This window comes from Podarcis pityusensis (genome assembly GCF_964106645.2).
Source record: "Podarcis pityusensis genome assembly, chromosome: 3".
NCBI classification, from domain to species: Eukaryota; Metazoa; Chordata; class Lepidosauria; order Squamata; family Lacertidae; genus Podarcis; species Podarcis pityusensis.
In genome coordinates this window covers 66,340,796-66,355,264 of record NC_138026.1, presented here as the reverse complement: position 1 = coordinate 66,355,264, position 14,469 = coordinate 66,340,796, and the positions used below count along the sequence as shown (strand labels likewise).

Below are 14,469 nucleotides of genomic sequence, written 5' to 3'. Positions count from 1 at the left end.
GGGTGTTGAAGCACATAGCTTCTGACTTTGTAAAATTTACCTGTAGGCCCGACACCATTGCAAATGTGTTGAGTTCTCTGATTAGGGAGGTTGCTGTGCTTATGGGGTCTGGTGTTGAAGAGGGGGGCATCTTGTCATCTGGGCAGCCCAGGACCTCCATACACATTGGCCAGGCTTGCGCCCCGAGAGGCGCAGCGGTTTGACTTCACTCTCAGATCTAATGATCCCTATCTCAGAGTTAACAACTGCTATATAGGATTTTTTGTTTAGGGGAGTTGATCTGTACAGAGATGGTCTACTTCAGTGGTTCTGAAGCCGTTTTCTTCATGAACCACTTGAAAATTACCAAGGATCTTGATGGATCATTCAGTGATTTTTCTGCCATTGTAACTCACTGTGCTAGATGCTGTAGGACTATTAACTTGTATTTTATTGCTTCTTCTTTTATTTCTTACATATCCAGTGCTAGTGCTACACAGAGTAGACCCATTGAAGTTGATAGACATGACTAAGTTCATTCATTTCACAGAGTTCCTCTGAGAGGAACTTAGTTGGATAGAATTTAAACTGAAATACAATATAAGATATAGAATGCAAAAAAATACAATTAAAAATCAATATGAATATTTAATGCACAGCTGTACCACCTCCAGTCTTCAAACACAAATTCACAGACATGCCATCGTCCACCTGAATGCAGCTTGGGGACCACTGGCTTCCCATGGACCACCCTGCTCTACTTTAAATGGTCTGCACGACACAGCAAAAGCAGTAGAAAAGTTTGGAAATTCAAAAGGAAATTATTAAATACTAATTGTTGTGGTTTGCATACAGGATATATATATATAGTTCCTGTAAATTGTATTCATGAACATTTTGTTCTATGCTCATATTGCACACGATTCCCTTTCCCCATGCTTTTTAACTCTCAGAGTGATTACTGTTTTTCTGCCAAGCCCTTTATTGTATGACAGCTTATGCAAGCTAACGTCTTCCAAATGTCCTTTAAACTTTTTGAATGAAAAGGTTTACTTTGGGAATAAATATTTGAGCTTTTGCATGAAAAACACTCCAGCAAATGTACATTAACTCGCACACATAATAATGTGTATATATAATGCACTGCAGTTTGGATTACTGATCTGGGAGTTGCAATTTTGACCACACTTGTAGAAATATTTGACTGTAACTGATTTGTTACATAAACAAATTGGTTGCAAACCAACAATGTACAATTATCCAGCTACACCCCAACAGCCATTTTCTTGTCACCAAATGTTTCTAAATGGATAGTCTGCTTTTCCACTTTATGTTGCCTATAAGTCAGCTTATTTTTTTAAAAGGTGGGGAGCGGAGCACACACATCCAGGAGAAAGAGCTGTCAGCCAGGCAACCAAGATATTGCAGTAAAAATCTGGAAATCAAGGATAGTGTTTGGACCAGTGCATCATGGTGTGCTGGTATTTCAAATTGGTTTAATTCTTAATGAATTCTGTTTATGAAACCTTGAGAATTTTAATTTTGTAGGATGCTTACATGCTAACTCTAGAGTCTCTTAGGATAAACAAGTGGTGTGCCTCACCCCTTTTAATCCACCAACTCCCACCAAGTTTGCAAAAGCATTTATTATGACATTTATATCCCACCTTTCCTCGGAGCTTAAGGTAGTGTACATGGTCCCCCTCCCCCCTCCCCATTTTATCTTTACAACAACTCTGTAAGGTAGGTTAGGTTATGAGACAGCAACTACCCTAAGGATACCCAGTGAGCTTCAAGAGAGAGTTGCAGATTTGAGCACTAGTCTCCTAGGTGAAATTCAACTCTCACTACCACACCACATTGCCTTATAATAAAATGCTCCTCAAACCACAAGTAAAAAATTAAGATTTCAACACTTTAGGCAAGGCAATCTGAGAAGCCTTGGAATTGCTGTTGGGTGGAACAGCAGAGGTGAAAAAGGATGGAATATGGACTCATAGGTTCAAGAATCTCACACTGAAAAAGGAGAAAGAAGTTCTACAAAAAAGTGCCAGTTTGAACCCAATTGGCACTTTTTGAGCAAGTCCTATGTCTTAGCTGCTGTTACAGTGCTTTACTTCTGTTGCTTTCCTTCCAAAAGCTTTGCATACAGCCACATTGTAAACAGAAGGAGGAGTTTTATTATTTTCTTCAAGCAGATTTAAACTTGGATGCCCTTAATCCTGCTCTGTAGCTTTTAAAGCTCATAGTTCTCCAAAGGAACAGGTGAAGACAGGGTTGTGCATTCTGTTATTAACATGCTTTCACCATCCTAAGGATACCCTCAAATCATCAAGTAGATTTGCCTACCACATCATTGACAGCATGAAATTTATCTGAAGGTAAAAACAGTTTCTTATAATGTATGACCAGCAGACAAAGCAATTAGCACCTTTTATTATTAAGTCTCTCTGCTCCACCCAGTTCTGTATTACAGGGGTCTAGAAAATGAACCATATTTTTCTTCAAAAGCATTGCACTGTTCTAACCAAATCATATAATTGACAAAATGAATGGACATCCAGTATCCAGAAACTCAGTGATGCAATTTTTGAGGATTAAAATTGAGTTTATTTTCGGGCACTTGTCATATGTTTACCAGATTTCAGACAATTGTGTGGGATGGATTGTTGATAAGCCTCTGAATGAACGGAAGACTGCGGTGCCTGCCTGGAGTTAATGCAATCAAACTGTTTTCAATATGCAATAGTTGTTGGAAGGGAAATACTGTGCATGCTATCACTCACACCAATAATAGTCATGAGAAATGATTTTGAGAAACAATATTGCCAAATTATCTGTATTCTATTAACAATCTGTCAGCATAAACCTCATGTCAATGCATTTTAGATTTCTGAAAGGGCGCCAAATTTGTAACATCCAAACTAAGGTATTGTGATATTTAATCCAGTGCTAGATGTCTGCTCCTGCAAGGAGGCTTCCCAGACCTTTCTTTTCACTGCAGCTTCCTAAGCACATCACCAAGGAAAGGCCTTGGTTGTGCTGCAATAGGATGGGAGAACTGCTTAAAATCTGACTGGGGTAGCTTGCAAAAGCTACTTTTGCAAGCTCTCATTCTCCAATTCTTCCCTCTACTGCACTGCCTTGCTCCACTTTCCAGTTTCCTCCCCTAAGTGTCCCTGGTTCCTCAAGAGAGGTTTTGGGGGGCACAGTAGGAAAGAGAGAATGAGAGGTACCCTACTTACACAGCACTGGATACTTGACGGACAGTGCCAGCTGCTGACTAGAAGCAGCAGCAAATACATCATCCAATAGACAATAGTATTTTGGTTCCTCCTGTTAACCTAACACTATAACGCAGTACAGTTCTGTTAAAGTACTATCCAAAAAAGGGCAAAGCTTCTTTCAGAAACCTAATACTGTACTGAACCTATGTACATTTTTTAAAAAAATGCAAGTTGCAGGCCTCCATATAAAGATTTACTTCTATTGGCTGTAAAAAGAAAGAAAGCTTGTTGACATTTGGTATATTGAGGAGAATACAAAGCAGTAAGCCAGAAACTTGAACTCATTTGCAAAGACCAATAACAGTGAGATACATGAAGTTATGAACATTTCACAGCTGTTTGGCCACATGGGAAAACAACAACACTTATTTTCAATTTCTGTAAAATTCCTGGGCTATTTTATGAAAAGAGAGATCCTGCATTTGAAACCCTAGCTTCCCCAAACCCCAGTAGGTAACACTGAAAGATAGCGCAGACATTCCCAGATAATTTTGCTTGGTGCAACAGCTGCTGAATTCAAGAAGCTGCATATAAACCCCATAAAATGCATTAAACTGCACCAGACAGCATTATTCTTTTAATGTTGATTTTCTAGGCTGACCCAAGTGAGGTAAAGCATCTTAAATAATGAATCAAAATCTTAAAAAGTGGAAAAGATATTTCTGTACCATTTCCCACTACCTACACCCACTAGTTAGAATGCAGGAAATGGCATGTCTTGAAAAACATTCCTTAACACTGCCACTTTATAATAAATTAGTTAGTACTGCTTTTTTTTTAAAAAAAGTTCTTGCTTTGGTTTTTTTATTACAGAAGGGTTTCAAGAAATATTATATTTATTTGCTTTGGTGTATTCCAATATCGTTGCAGAGATACATGATAGGCATTCTTCAAATTCATGCTTGTCATACTCCAGGAAAACATGGAAGCTGCAGAAGTCTGGAAAATAGAAAAAAAGTTAAGTATTTCAAGAATTCCTTTTTTCATTGTTTGAAGAAACATGTCTTTTTTTGGTTCTCTCTTAATCTTATACACAGAATAAGTTTGCGAATGCCTTTTTCTCAATTAGAATAATTAATTAAACTATTACCAATGCTACAGAGAATTACAATTACCAGCATTATTACCAGCTAAGGTCCAATTCTTCTTTTTTTTTCTGCACCATAAATTCCTGTAGAGACCGGAATACTCCACATCATTGATCCTTGGAATTGAGGTTGTGCTCTGTGAGTGTGGCCAGAAATGCAGCAGCTCACTGCAGCCAACATGCTACTACCCTGCAGGCCAGGGTGGAGATTTTTTTCACCCCTGAGGACTGTATTCATTCATGGGAAAGTTCTTGAGGGCCATATGCAGTGGGTGGTGCCAAAGCCTGAAGTAGGTGAGACTAAAGCCCATTCACACACACTGTTCCCTTTCGTAGCTTGGCTTCCTTGCTGTGTGCTGAGAAAGGAGCACAGCAAAGAAATGTAGAAGAAAAGAGATAACCAAGCGAGCATCTCTCTCCATTGTGAGCTCTCTGCAGGTCAAGCAAGGAGGAGGTGAGGGAGAAGGGATATGGCTTGGGGAAAATGAAAGAGGTTGGGTTAGGAGACTCGTGGAGCAGAGGTTCCCCATTTCAGCTGTAGGCCATGAAAATTGTGTTTTCTGCCCCCCTGGCAATTCTGCGCATAGTGTCAGTGGTTTCTTTTATCAGTTATAGATGCATTAGCTATCATTTTGTAACTTCAATGCTTGAAAATAGTACTGCACTCTGAGGAGGTGCCTATTATGATGGTCTGCAAGCTTCAGATTGGTGCAGATCATCACAAGCTGATCCTTTATTTTGTGGGGGAGAGGAGAAATGCTGAAAGCACCAATGTTTCCAGCATTACCTTCTGGGTTTATGATTAAAGTTCTGGTTATGATCCACCCTTAATGTCCTAGTTGCTGTTGGAGTGACTGCCTCTTCTCTTACATCCCATTGGCATCTCTTAAACCTGATGCTTGCTATAGTCTTATTTGAGTATGCTGCTTGCAGATACACCCATACTCATAAGTGAGGACAAGTGCATTACACTCCACTCCCACCCAGCATCACTCCCTGTCACCTTCCACAAGTTGGAGGGCCAAGTCTAAAATGAGGGTTGGGTGTGTGTGTGCTCCTTTGCACATGGAGGCATGTATAAGCCAGCATCATGTCTGAATAGGGCTTACCTGTACACTGAGTTTATGACCACAATGTCTGTAGAGATGTGGTCTGAACAGTGGCTCTATAGTTGTAGAATTCCTTTCCCCCTGTGTTCATCAAAGTCCAAGCATATTTCAGGAGTGTAGGACTGGGTGATCCCAAGTAGCTGAGATCTTAATAACTGCTTTCCAAATGCTTAAGCACTTTGTGTGCAATTCAGAGTAATTAAAATCAATGGTTGTTTTGCAATTGACTTTAATAGGATGCGACTACGTCCCTGGAGTCTTAAAATAATCCACGGTGCATTTGCAAGGAAGGCATAAACTTGTTTATTCAATACTTGCTGGAATTCTCTGGAAAATTCAGGCAGTACTTTTTGTACTTGAAATGGGAACGAAAAGTATAATTGCAAAATGCACTTCATAAAGCCTGGGCGCAGAAGGTTACACAAAAGGGCTTTTGATATTCCTGTAAGAGAAGCTGGACCAAACATAATGTTTTTATTTTTTGTTTTTATTTAGCAGCATTTATATAGTGCTTAACCATCCATAAACTGTAAGTGGTTTACAAAAAATCCAGTTTACAAAGAACTGGATGTCACCTATAAGGTTTCCTTTAGCCAGTATCTGAATTGTTGCCATATTATGGAATGTTTTAAATGCTGATGCGCAAGATGTCACGAACTGAACTCAAAGTCTGGTGAATGAAGTGGGATATCAGCCTGACTCAAAGAAATCTGTGTAGGTAGGACAGGAAGAGCTGTGTGATACTGTCAGGATATGGGACAGGCTCTCCAGGTTCCCCTTCCCAGCTGACTCCTTGGAATGTGGGATATTAAACCTTGGGCCTTATTCAAGCACGACAGGAGGCTCTAACACTGAGCTATCTTCCCCAAAGATCTTAGATAAGGTTGGGATAGAGAGCGGTATATATATCTCAACAGTGCAGAAATTAACTTGGTGGAACATACTCCCTCAGCCTTAATTCCCCATCTTCTAGGGATACTTACTATATGTGGTGAGGGACACAGCAAGCTAATTTCTTCTGGCCCTCCCTGACTAACCAAGTCTCAGCTGCTCTAAACTGTAGACTTAACTTATAGAGTCATGCAGTTCGCTGGACTTCGCTTGGATCCTGTTTCTTCCTCCCCAGTTCCTCCACCCCATGGTGAAAATAAGAACTACAGTCATACCTCAGGTTACAGCCGCTTCAGGCTGCGTTTCTTCGGGTTGTGGACCGCCGAAACCCAGAAGTACCGGAATGGGTTACTTCCGGGTTTCGGCAGTCGTGCATGCACAGAAGCGCTAAATTGCGCTTTGCGCATGCGCAGAAGTGCCAAATCGCAACCCGCGCATGTGCAGACGCGGGTTGCAAACATGCATCCCGCACGGATCACGTTCGCAACCTAAGCATCCACTGTACCAAAACTGATGGGGCATTGGAGGAAATGATAAGCACTTAGTGAATTTAGATTGACCTTCCAAAGCATACAACTATCAGCAATAAAACACAATCACATTCAAATTTAAATAAATAAATAAATAAATAAAATAAGTGATTTCCTATGAAACATCCTTGATATATCTTATTAAAGATTTGGGTACGACACAGATGAAAGCCACAAGATGTGAGAAAAGAAACATTAAAAATCCATTTGAAATCTCTTTAGCTCATTACTACTGTCAGACACCAAAGGGACTCATATTTAACAAGAACTTCCACTCACCTTATTTTTGTGCTTTTATTAAAACAACCCCTTGACTTGTTCCGTTTCAGGGTCCAGGTCAATGTCATAGAAGCAAGGCCTTGTGGGCAATCCTGGCATTGTGCTCATCTAGGGGAACAATGAACTAGAAGTTACGGTCCTGCAATTGTAAGCTGATAACCACACTGTGCATATACACCCATGATGAAGTGAAAGACCATATTGTTCTTCGTGGGCTCATAATTTCACATGCATTGAAATGAAAAGAATCAAGCCATCTGTTACTCCAATCCCTTTTGCTAAATCAGGTTCAGAAACTTTAAACAGATTCACTTATGCCTCAGATTGCTTACAAATGTGTACAAGAACTTATGGAAAAGCAAAGTAAAAGCTATACTGTGTGAAACACTGTGGTGCAGAATTTTAGGAAATGGTGCATTCTTCAGAAGGAATATGGCAAAGGAAGTAGGAATGTAGATAGTTAACAACAAAGAAGACATTCAGATAAATGCTGTACTAACGGAGAGGCCTGCATTCTGTATTAGACTCCTCTAGCCAAGACACATTTGAAAATGAGTTATCAATACCTAGATGTTATTTAATGCACACATAGAGGTTATAGGCACACAACAGCATTTTCAACATCAGACAATTGTTCTGTAAACAGAAATAACCTTCCATAAATAATAAGTTAACTCATTACACAAGTAACAATAATGTTATACAGTATTTTATAATTAGTTGAAACTAATTTTGGCCCTGATAGTGCAAAATGGTTTAGATTAATTTGTGTGTCGGCGAAAAGAAAAAGTAAACTATATGAAGGCTCAACACAAATTCTGCAGATGTTCCTCCATTTAAAATTATGCTGAATGAGAGGAATGCTTAACCCTTCCCAGCTTCCCCAGCAAATACCCTCCCCATTTTATCCCATCCCCATAAGCTCTGAAACAGGAAGGTAGCCCAGCTGGAGGAAACAAGTCCCCTGGGAGACATTTGCAGGAAATTATGTCTCTGTGTGTATGTGTGCTTAAGGGGGTTAAGTACTTCTCTTTCCTTTCCATGAATTTTTCCTGCAAGTTTTCCTTCCCTTTATTCCCGTTATGTCAGTCCTATAGGGTTGGGATGATACATTTGCTAAGAATGTCTCTTAGCTCCATTCTACGATCATCATGATGGGAAACAAGACCCTTTCTCTCAGTGCACAAGCTGTCACTGGCAGAATTCAAAATCCTTTACTAAAAACTAGATTAATACAGAATTAAAGAGAACCACTGCCAATTTAGAACAGCTTGCCAAGCGTAATCTCTTAAAATAAAATGTCTGCTTTCACTAAACATAAAGGATTTCTTTTTTTGGCAAAAGTGGGAGCACCACTAGGATCCTCCAGAGATACACATTTAGAGCATGTGTGCAGTGCCTCAATTTGTATTTGGATGCCATGCAGCTAATTTTCCTTTAAAACCAAAGCTGCCAGTTTAAGCATGCTTTTTTAAAAGTGTGCTTAATATGTTTACGGTTCAGTTTTCAAATTCATAGGATGCCATTGTTTTGTTAAAACTAATGATGCTTTGTTGTTTGCTAGTTATTAGTTGAAGTTAAATCTATTTCTTATTAGGCTATTCCAGAATAAAAGATTCTGTCAAATTTCCCCTCTGATTTTTGTGTCGAAATGAAAAGTCTAAAGCATTTCAAAGTGCAGGTTTTGTGCCACAATCATCTCTAAACCAAAGCCAAAGCCAATACATTTGCTTTTACAACATCTCAGCAAAGCGGGTTACACAGATCAATAATCACCTCCTTCCCTCAGCACTGTTGCCCCTTTCCAATCAGCAGTGGCAATTTATCATTTAAAAAATCTTAACTGCAGAGCTCCCATTTATTTGGTTCCTAGTTAAGGGCTTTCTGCAGGCACTGCTCATACATATTCATTGTCCTGTATCAGGGCTCCTTAGTTGGCCCCCAAGTCCTCTCTCCATCAAACCATGGCCACCTGCTCCACACCTGTTGACACATATAATGAAAACAGGTAAAAACGTGGCTGCAAAGGAATCGTTGGGAGCTTTAAAGGGTGCTCTGCTGATTGCGCCTTGGCAAAGTTAGGCATGTTCTTAGCGCTGATCAGCATCCCATAGAGATTGGGAACGCTGTAGAGCAGCCAATCTTCCCTAAGCAGGGCTGACTATAAATGCCAGTCAGCTGAACGGTGCTTAGAGCCAGCCCCCAGCAGGGAAATGCTTCCTTTAGCGGCATGGTTCAATTTCACACTGTGCAGGCAAAGGGTCTGAGGTTGGAAGTTGCTGACAGTCACCAGCAGTTGCAAACCTTGCTTCCTTTACCTGCAGTTTAAAATTAAGCCATGCCAGCAAAGGAAAACACTGATTCTAGCATTATGGTGACGTCAGCTGGATCCAGTTCTTCAATCCTGTCCTGTATGTCAATAGCAAACTCATTCTTCAAGTGTAGTTCCTGATACAGGGGTGCAGGGGAGAAACCATTCACACACAAAAAGAAGGTATCAGCAGGCTTGGGAGAACTCCAAGCTTTGCAAAAGTACAGGAATATTTTAATAGAAAACACAGAAGGAAGGGGCATCACAAGAATAGCTCAATGAGACTACAGTTGTTCAGTGGGCATGGGATGCTGTATGATTGTAGGCAGATGTAGAAATGGGAGGGAGGGGAGAGAGGATGAATGGAATAGAAAGAAGTATCCTGGAAGAAGACATAGCTAGCTGGAACCCTGGACAGCTCCACACACTGCAACGTTTTGTTGCGGAATCACTTGTGGAGAAGAGTAAAGAATTTGGTGAACACAGAAGGTCCACCTGATATTCTGAAGCTTCAGCTTACCCCACCTACATTGAACAAATTGCAGCCACAGTTAGCAGAAGAGCAGGATTTTATTTTACCTTTTGAAAAATGGAAACATTCTCAAACGACTAGGTGCACCACAACTTCTGCACAGTGAAGTACACAGTACACATACTCTGCAAATAAGCATCTTTCCCCCAATACTCCTGGGACTTTAATCAGTTACTTAAAATGGCCCAATAGATTTTAGGTATCGTGTTCCCATAATAAACGTCAGCACTCCTTGTTGTACTCAGTACGACTGGGAAATGGTTAATGCTTAAATAAAAGGAGAAAAATTATGTGAGAGGGGTATAATTTAATTAGGCTTTAGTAGTATAGTTTGGCTCAAAGAAACAAAGGGCATATATACTAAAGCTTTATTCAAGATGGAATTGGTTGTCATAGGCAATCCTCACAAAGCTCCCTTTCCTACAAAAATATAAAAACAAAATCCCAAAACCTCAGATTGAAAAAACAGATGCTTGGGGCAGGCAAGATGGGGCTGCCTTGGAAAAGAGTCAAGATTTTAAGAACTCTAATAATTTCAGACTTTCAGGCAACATTCTTTCCCCAAAACAATTGATAATACCTAAACAAATCTTTAAAAACATAATCTCGCGGTATACCTTTAGTACCTCAAAACAAATACATGGGTTTATGAAAACCATTAATCACAATTATAAGCAGTTGGGGTGGGGGGAGATTAATAATGCGCTTTTCTGAAGTTCTGCTTGGATTTGACTACATTTTTAGCCAAAGGTAAGAAGGTACTAAAACCATCACCACACAAACCAGATTAGCCATGAATCATGGATACAGGGGAAAAAATGCTATCAAAACCCCACCCTTCCTATCCAGGTATTTGTTCAGAGATACTTTATAAAAATCAATTTCATACAAAGAGATGTAAATATCTAAATAAATAGTTACTATGATGTTTCTCAAGTAGTAGACTGGGTACAAGTGAGATTCATGAGCCACCACAATCCATCTGTGCATTAATATAGTGAATTTTACAAGCATAGTAACATTTGAAAAGCACAAAATACATTGTGCCAAATAAAGTAAAGAGATGCTTCATATACCCTATTCTCTTTATTGTAATCTGTTATGTTTTTAATATATTTTTAAATTGTTATAACATGCCCTGGGACATTATGGTGAAGGATGGGTAAGAAATAGAAGTAGCTTATATGTAGGAAATCGGAGTCGCCATCTTGAAATTAAGCAGTTTGTATAAGAATTTAGCAGTGTCGGTTTTGAGCCAAATTCTGGGATTAGAACACAGTTGGGGACACTTTTCATCTGTCACTGCACATCTGTTAGTAACACGCTAATGACAGGAAAACTCATTTATTAGGCCTGTTAATGTGAAGCAAACTAATTGTTCCCTGAAGTAACAATTCCTGAATACAAATGTTCATATTTAGCACTAGTCCCCTAACTGTTTTTCTAATAAAATATTATTTTACTATGTTTTCTGCTAAGCACCCAAATAAAATTGTTTTACTAGAACAGCCAAAGGAGGAAACAAGTGCCTGTGTAATCCCAGCCACTGTATAGAACATACTTCTTCCAAGATCTCTGTTGAAATCTCAACTTGGATGTGGACTTACTGGGTGACTAAGACAAGTTAATGCCTGAAATTCTGCTCCCCAGTCAGTTAAACAGAAACAGCACTCCCCTCCTCTCCTCACAGGGGTATCCAAAGAGTTTTTAGCACCCATCTTACTTGAGAGACAATGGAGTAAGCCTCAGGGGGTGAAGTGAAACCACTGTGTTACCAGCACTGAAGTGACCTCCCTGGGGTACACACACTACAGGGAAAGCCTTTTTAAACAAAAGATCTTCAATACCTGCCTAAGTATCAAATTGGTAGCGATTTGTCTAATTTCAGTTGGTACCAGGTTAGGCCTGCAACTCTAAAAGTCCACTAAATGTACCTGTAGGGCATAAGCCATACTCCCACCAGAGGAGCACAATTGCTCAGCTGGTGAGGTGGTCACATTAAAGCCTTAACAACTCCAGCCCAAAATATCTGAAAGGCCACTTCCTTCCCTGTAGACCCTAAGTTGTAGAACTCCATTTCCACAGAGGTGTGTCTGGGAACTTCATTGTGCTGTTTCCCATGATTGCTGAAGATGTACCTCTTTACCCTGGCTTTTAAGTTGTTTTTAATGTTGCAGATGAAGGGTGGGTAATAAATCAATAATCTGCAATCTTATATGCTTGTTCTCTGTCCCTACCTATTCAATACCATGGTGACTGAAGCTATTCCCTGAGCCAGCATTGCTCTGACAAAGTTAGAATCATAGAAGCATAGAGTTGGAAGGGACCACAAAGATCATCTTGTCTAACCACCTGCAATGCAGGAATCTTTTCACCCAACATGGGGCTAGAACCCACAGTGCTGAGATTATGAATCTCATGGTCTACCAACTGAGCTATCAGAACACATCTTGCAGTTATAGCTACATCTCAGCATATACTAGTCCATTCATTCTCCAACTACCAGGTAGTCATCATGGTACCTTCCAGATATTGGACCACAGTTTCCACTGTTCCTGGCCATTGCCTATCTTGACTGGTGCTAATAGTAGCTGTAGTCGAACAGCATCTAGAAGGTGCCATATTAGCTGACCTTGCCCAAACATCCGCAGCTGGGGTTGGTAGTATTACTGAACCACGAAATAAACATATTTAATACATTGGTTGTTGTTTTTTAAAAAAAATGTTAAACTGATTCAGGTTTCAAACAAACGAACCCAAAGGATGATGGATCCATTTTTCTTAAATCAAAAGGAGCTAATTTCTGGTGAAGCATTTTTGGCACAGAAGCCTTTCTACAACATCACTGTTTAGCCAGAGGCAAAATCAGCCAGGAATCATCTAGAGTTCAGCTTGCCTCCTATTACTCCCCCTCTTCTGTGACCTCAAGTAAATTAAAGCTTTCCATCATGACAGGGTCTCAAATAATAAGCAGCTCAAGAGTTTAAGAAATTCTTCAGCATATTTAAGGAAAAGTGATGCCATCAACCAACTAAAGTATTTTCCCACAGAAGGCATCCAAGTAAGTTCACAGTCCCTCCTAGAACGTAACTCCTTGTACATTGCTGGCAAAGCATGCATGTTCAGACCCAGCCAGCATTTCCAGCCATAGCTTATGTTGGGCAATCTTTTGATTAGAGAGAATAATATTTTGACATTACCATCTGCTGCATATTTGTGTACTTAAATGTACAACATAGCTGTGCAGAAATGGTTGCTACCTTAAACACAGATATCATGAAAAGAGTGATCATCCATGCCCTTACTACAATTAGTCCCCTGCTACATGACTATGAATTGCAACATGTGACCCTTGGAGGGGTTACTTGGGAGCAAGTTTAAGCTTAAGCCTCTATTAGTTTCCAAAGTTCCAAATATAATTGATTTTATTCCACAGCTAGTCAATAAGAGTTAGTCAGTATGAGAATCCCCCACCCCCTGCATACCCCAACCCTCTCCTCATCAAGTCAGTGAGGATAATACTTTACACATCTGAAGAAGCAGGCCTGAGTTCATGAAATCTTATGCTGCAATACAGCTCGAACGGAAAAGTCAATTTAAGAGCAGAGTTAGTGTGGCGTGATGGCTAAAATGTTGGGTTTGAATGTGGCATTATTCAAATCCCTACTACCCCTGTGAAGTCATGAGCCAGTTAATGTTATGTCCCCTGCATTCACACCCACAAGTCAACCCCTGCTCAGTGGGGAGGTGGAACCCACAGCAACCCCTTCTATCCCATCCTTGCCTGAGGACACAGATATTCCAGCATCCTCCACTCTGGGGATGACTCCCCCATAGCTTCTCCTGTTCCACAGCCATGCAGGAGCATGCAACTAAAGTGAGCTACTTAAAAGATTGCACCCAGCTCACCCAAGAGGGTGGAACCACTAGAAGGGAAGCCTTGGCACTCTTCGGATAACTTTGGTTCTCAGCTGAAACACCACCTTCCAAAGCTCAGCCAGAAGAGTCCATTGGGAGTAGCTAGAGTCCTGATAGGGCCTGGTTTTACAGGAAGAGACTCTGGGAATCTCTATCATTTCCCTGGTGAGCACCAAGTCCCAGCAGAGCATGATAGTGTATCCCAAGCTGAGGCTTCCTCGCAGGGTTGCTTGAGACAAACATGTTGCTCTGAATTCCTTAGTCTAATATGCAGAAGAAACAATAATAAAAGCCAGATAATTCTTGCTGGAGACTCAAAGCATAGAAATAGGACATTCAGTTCATATTCAGGTCTATCAGAACACAACAGTATGAAGCTGTTGTTTTAAACGGTAGATTCAAGAGGAGTGCCATTTTCCTACTTCCAATCTCCTTTCCTCTGTGCCATTTGAAATTGGCAGAATGTATTCAGATTTTTGAAATTGTGTTTACTTAACATTCAAGGGGTGAGTCATAAGCTACACACCACCACCACTACCATGGTTT

The 14,469-nt window shown here is 40.2% G+C and overlaps 1 protein-coding gene and 1 long non-coding RNA gene across 4 annotated transcripts in view; one reads left to right on the top strand and one right to left on the bottom strand.

Annotated features, from left to right (window-relative positions):
• The window catches only part of LOC308473123, an 80,816-nt gene that overhangs the window by 42,672 nt on the left and 23,675 nt on the right, over positions 1–14,469 (top strand). For 2 of the 3 annotated variants that reach the window (XR_013983916.1, XR_013983917.1), the window contains exons 4-6: positions 1,344–4,223; positions 4,690–4,807; positions 7,213–7,566. This is a non-coding gene — a long non-coding RNA (uncharacterized lncRNA). Of the gene's footprint in view, positions 1–1,343; positions 4,224–4,689; positions 4,808–7,212; positions 7,567–14,469 lie in introns of those variants that run through there. The other variant, XR_013983915.1, reaches the window with a different exon arrangement.
• LOC308473120 (monofunctional C1-tetrahydrofolate synthase, mitochondrial-like) overlaps positions 2,567–14,469 on the bottom strand; it is a 120,168-nt gene continuing 108,265 nt past the window's right edge. Inside the window, exons 27-28 of the mRNA XM_080998430.1 lie at positions 7,163–7,270; positions 2,567–4,205 (exon numbers count right to left, since the gene is read on the bottom strand). Of these exons, the coding sequence (XP_080854556.1) occupies positions 7,181–7,270 (90 nt within the window). The 3' untranslated portion in view covers positions 2,567–4,205; positions 7,163–7,180. The remainder of the gene's footprint in view (positions 4,206–7,162; positions 7,271–14,469) is intronic.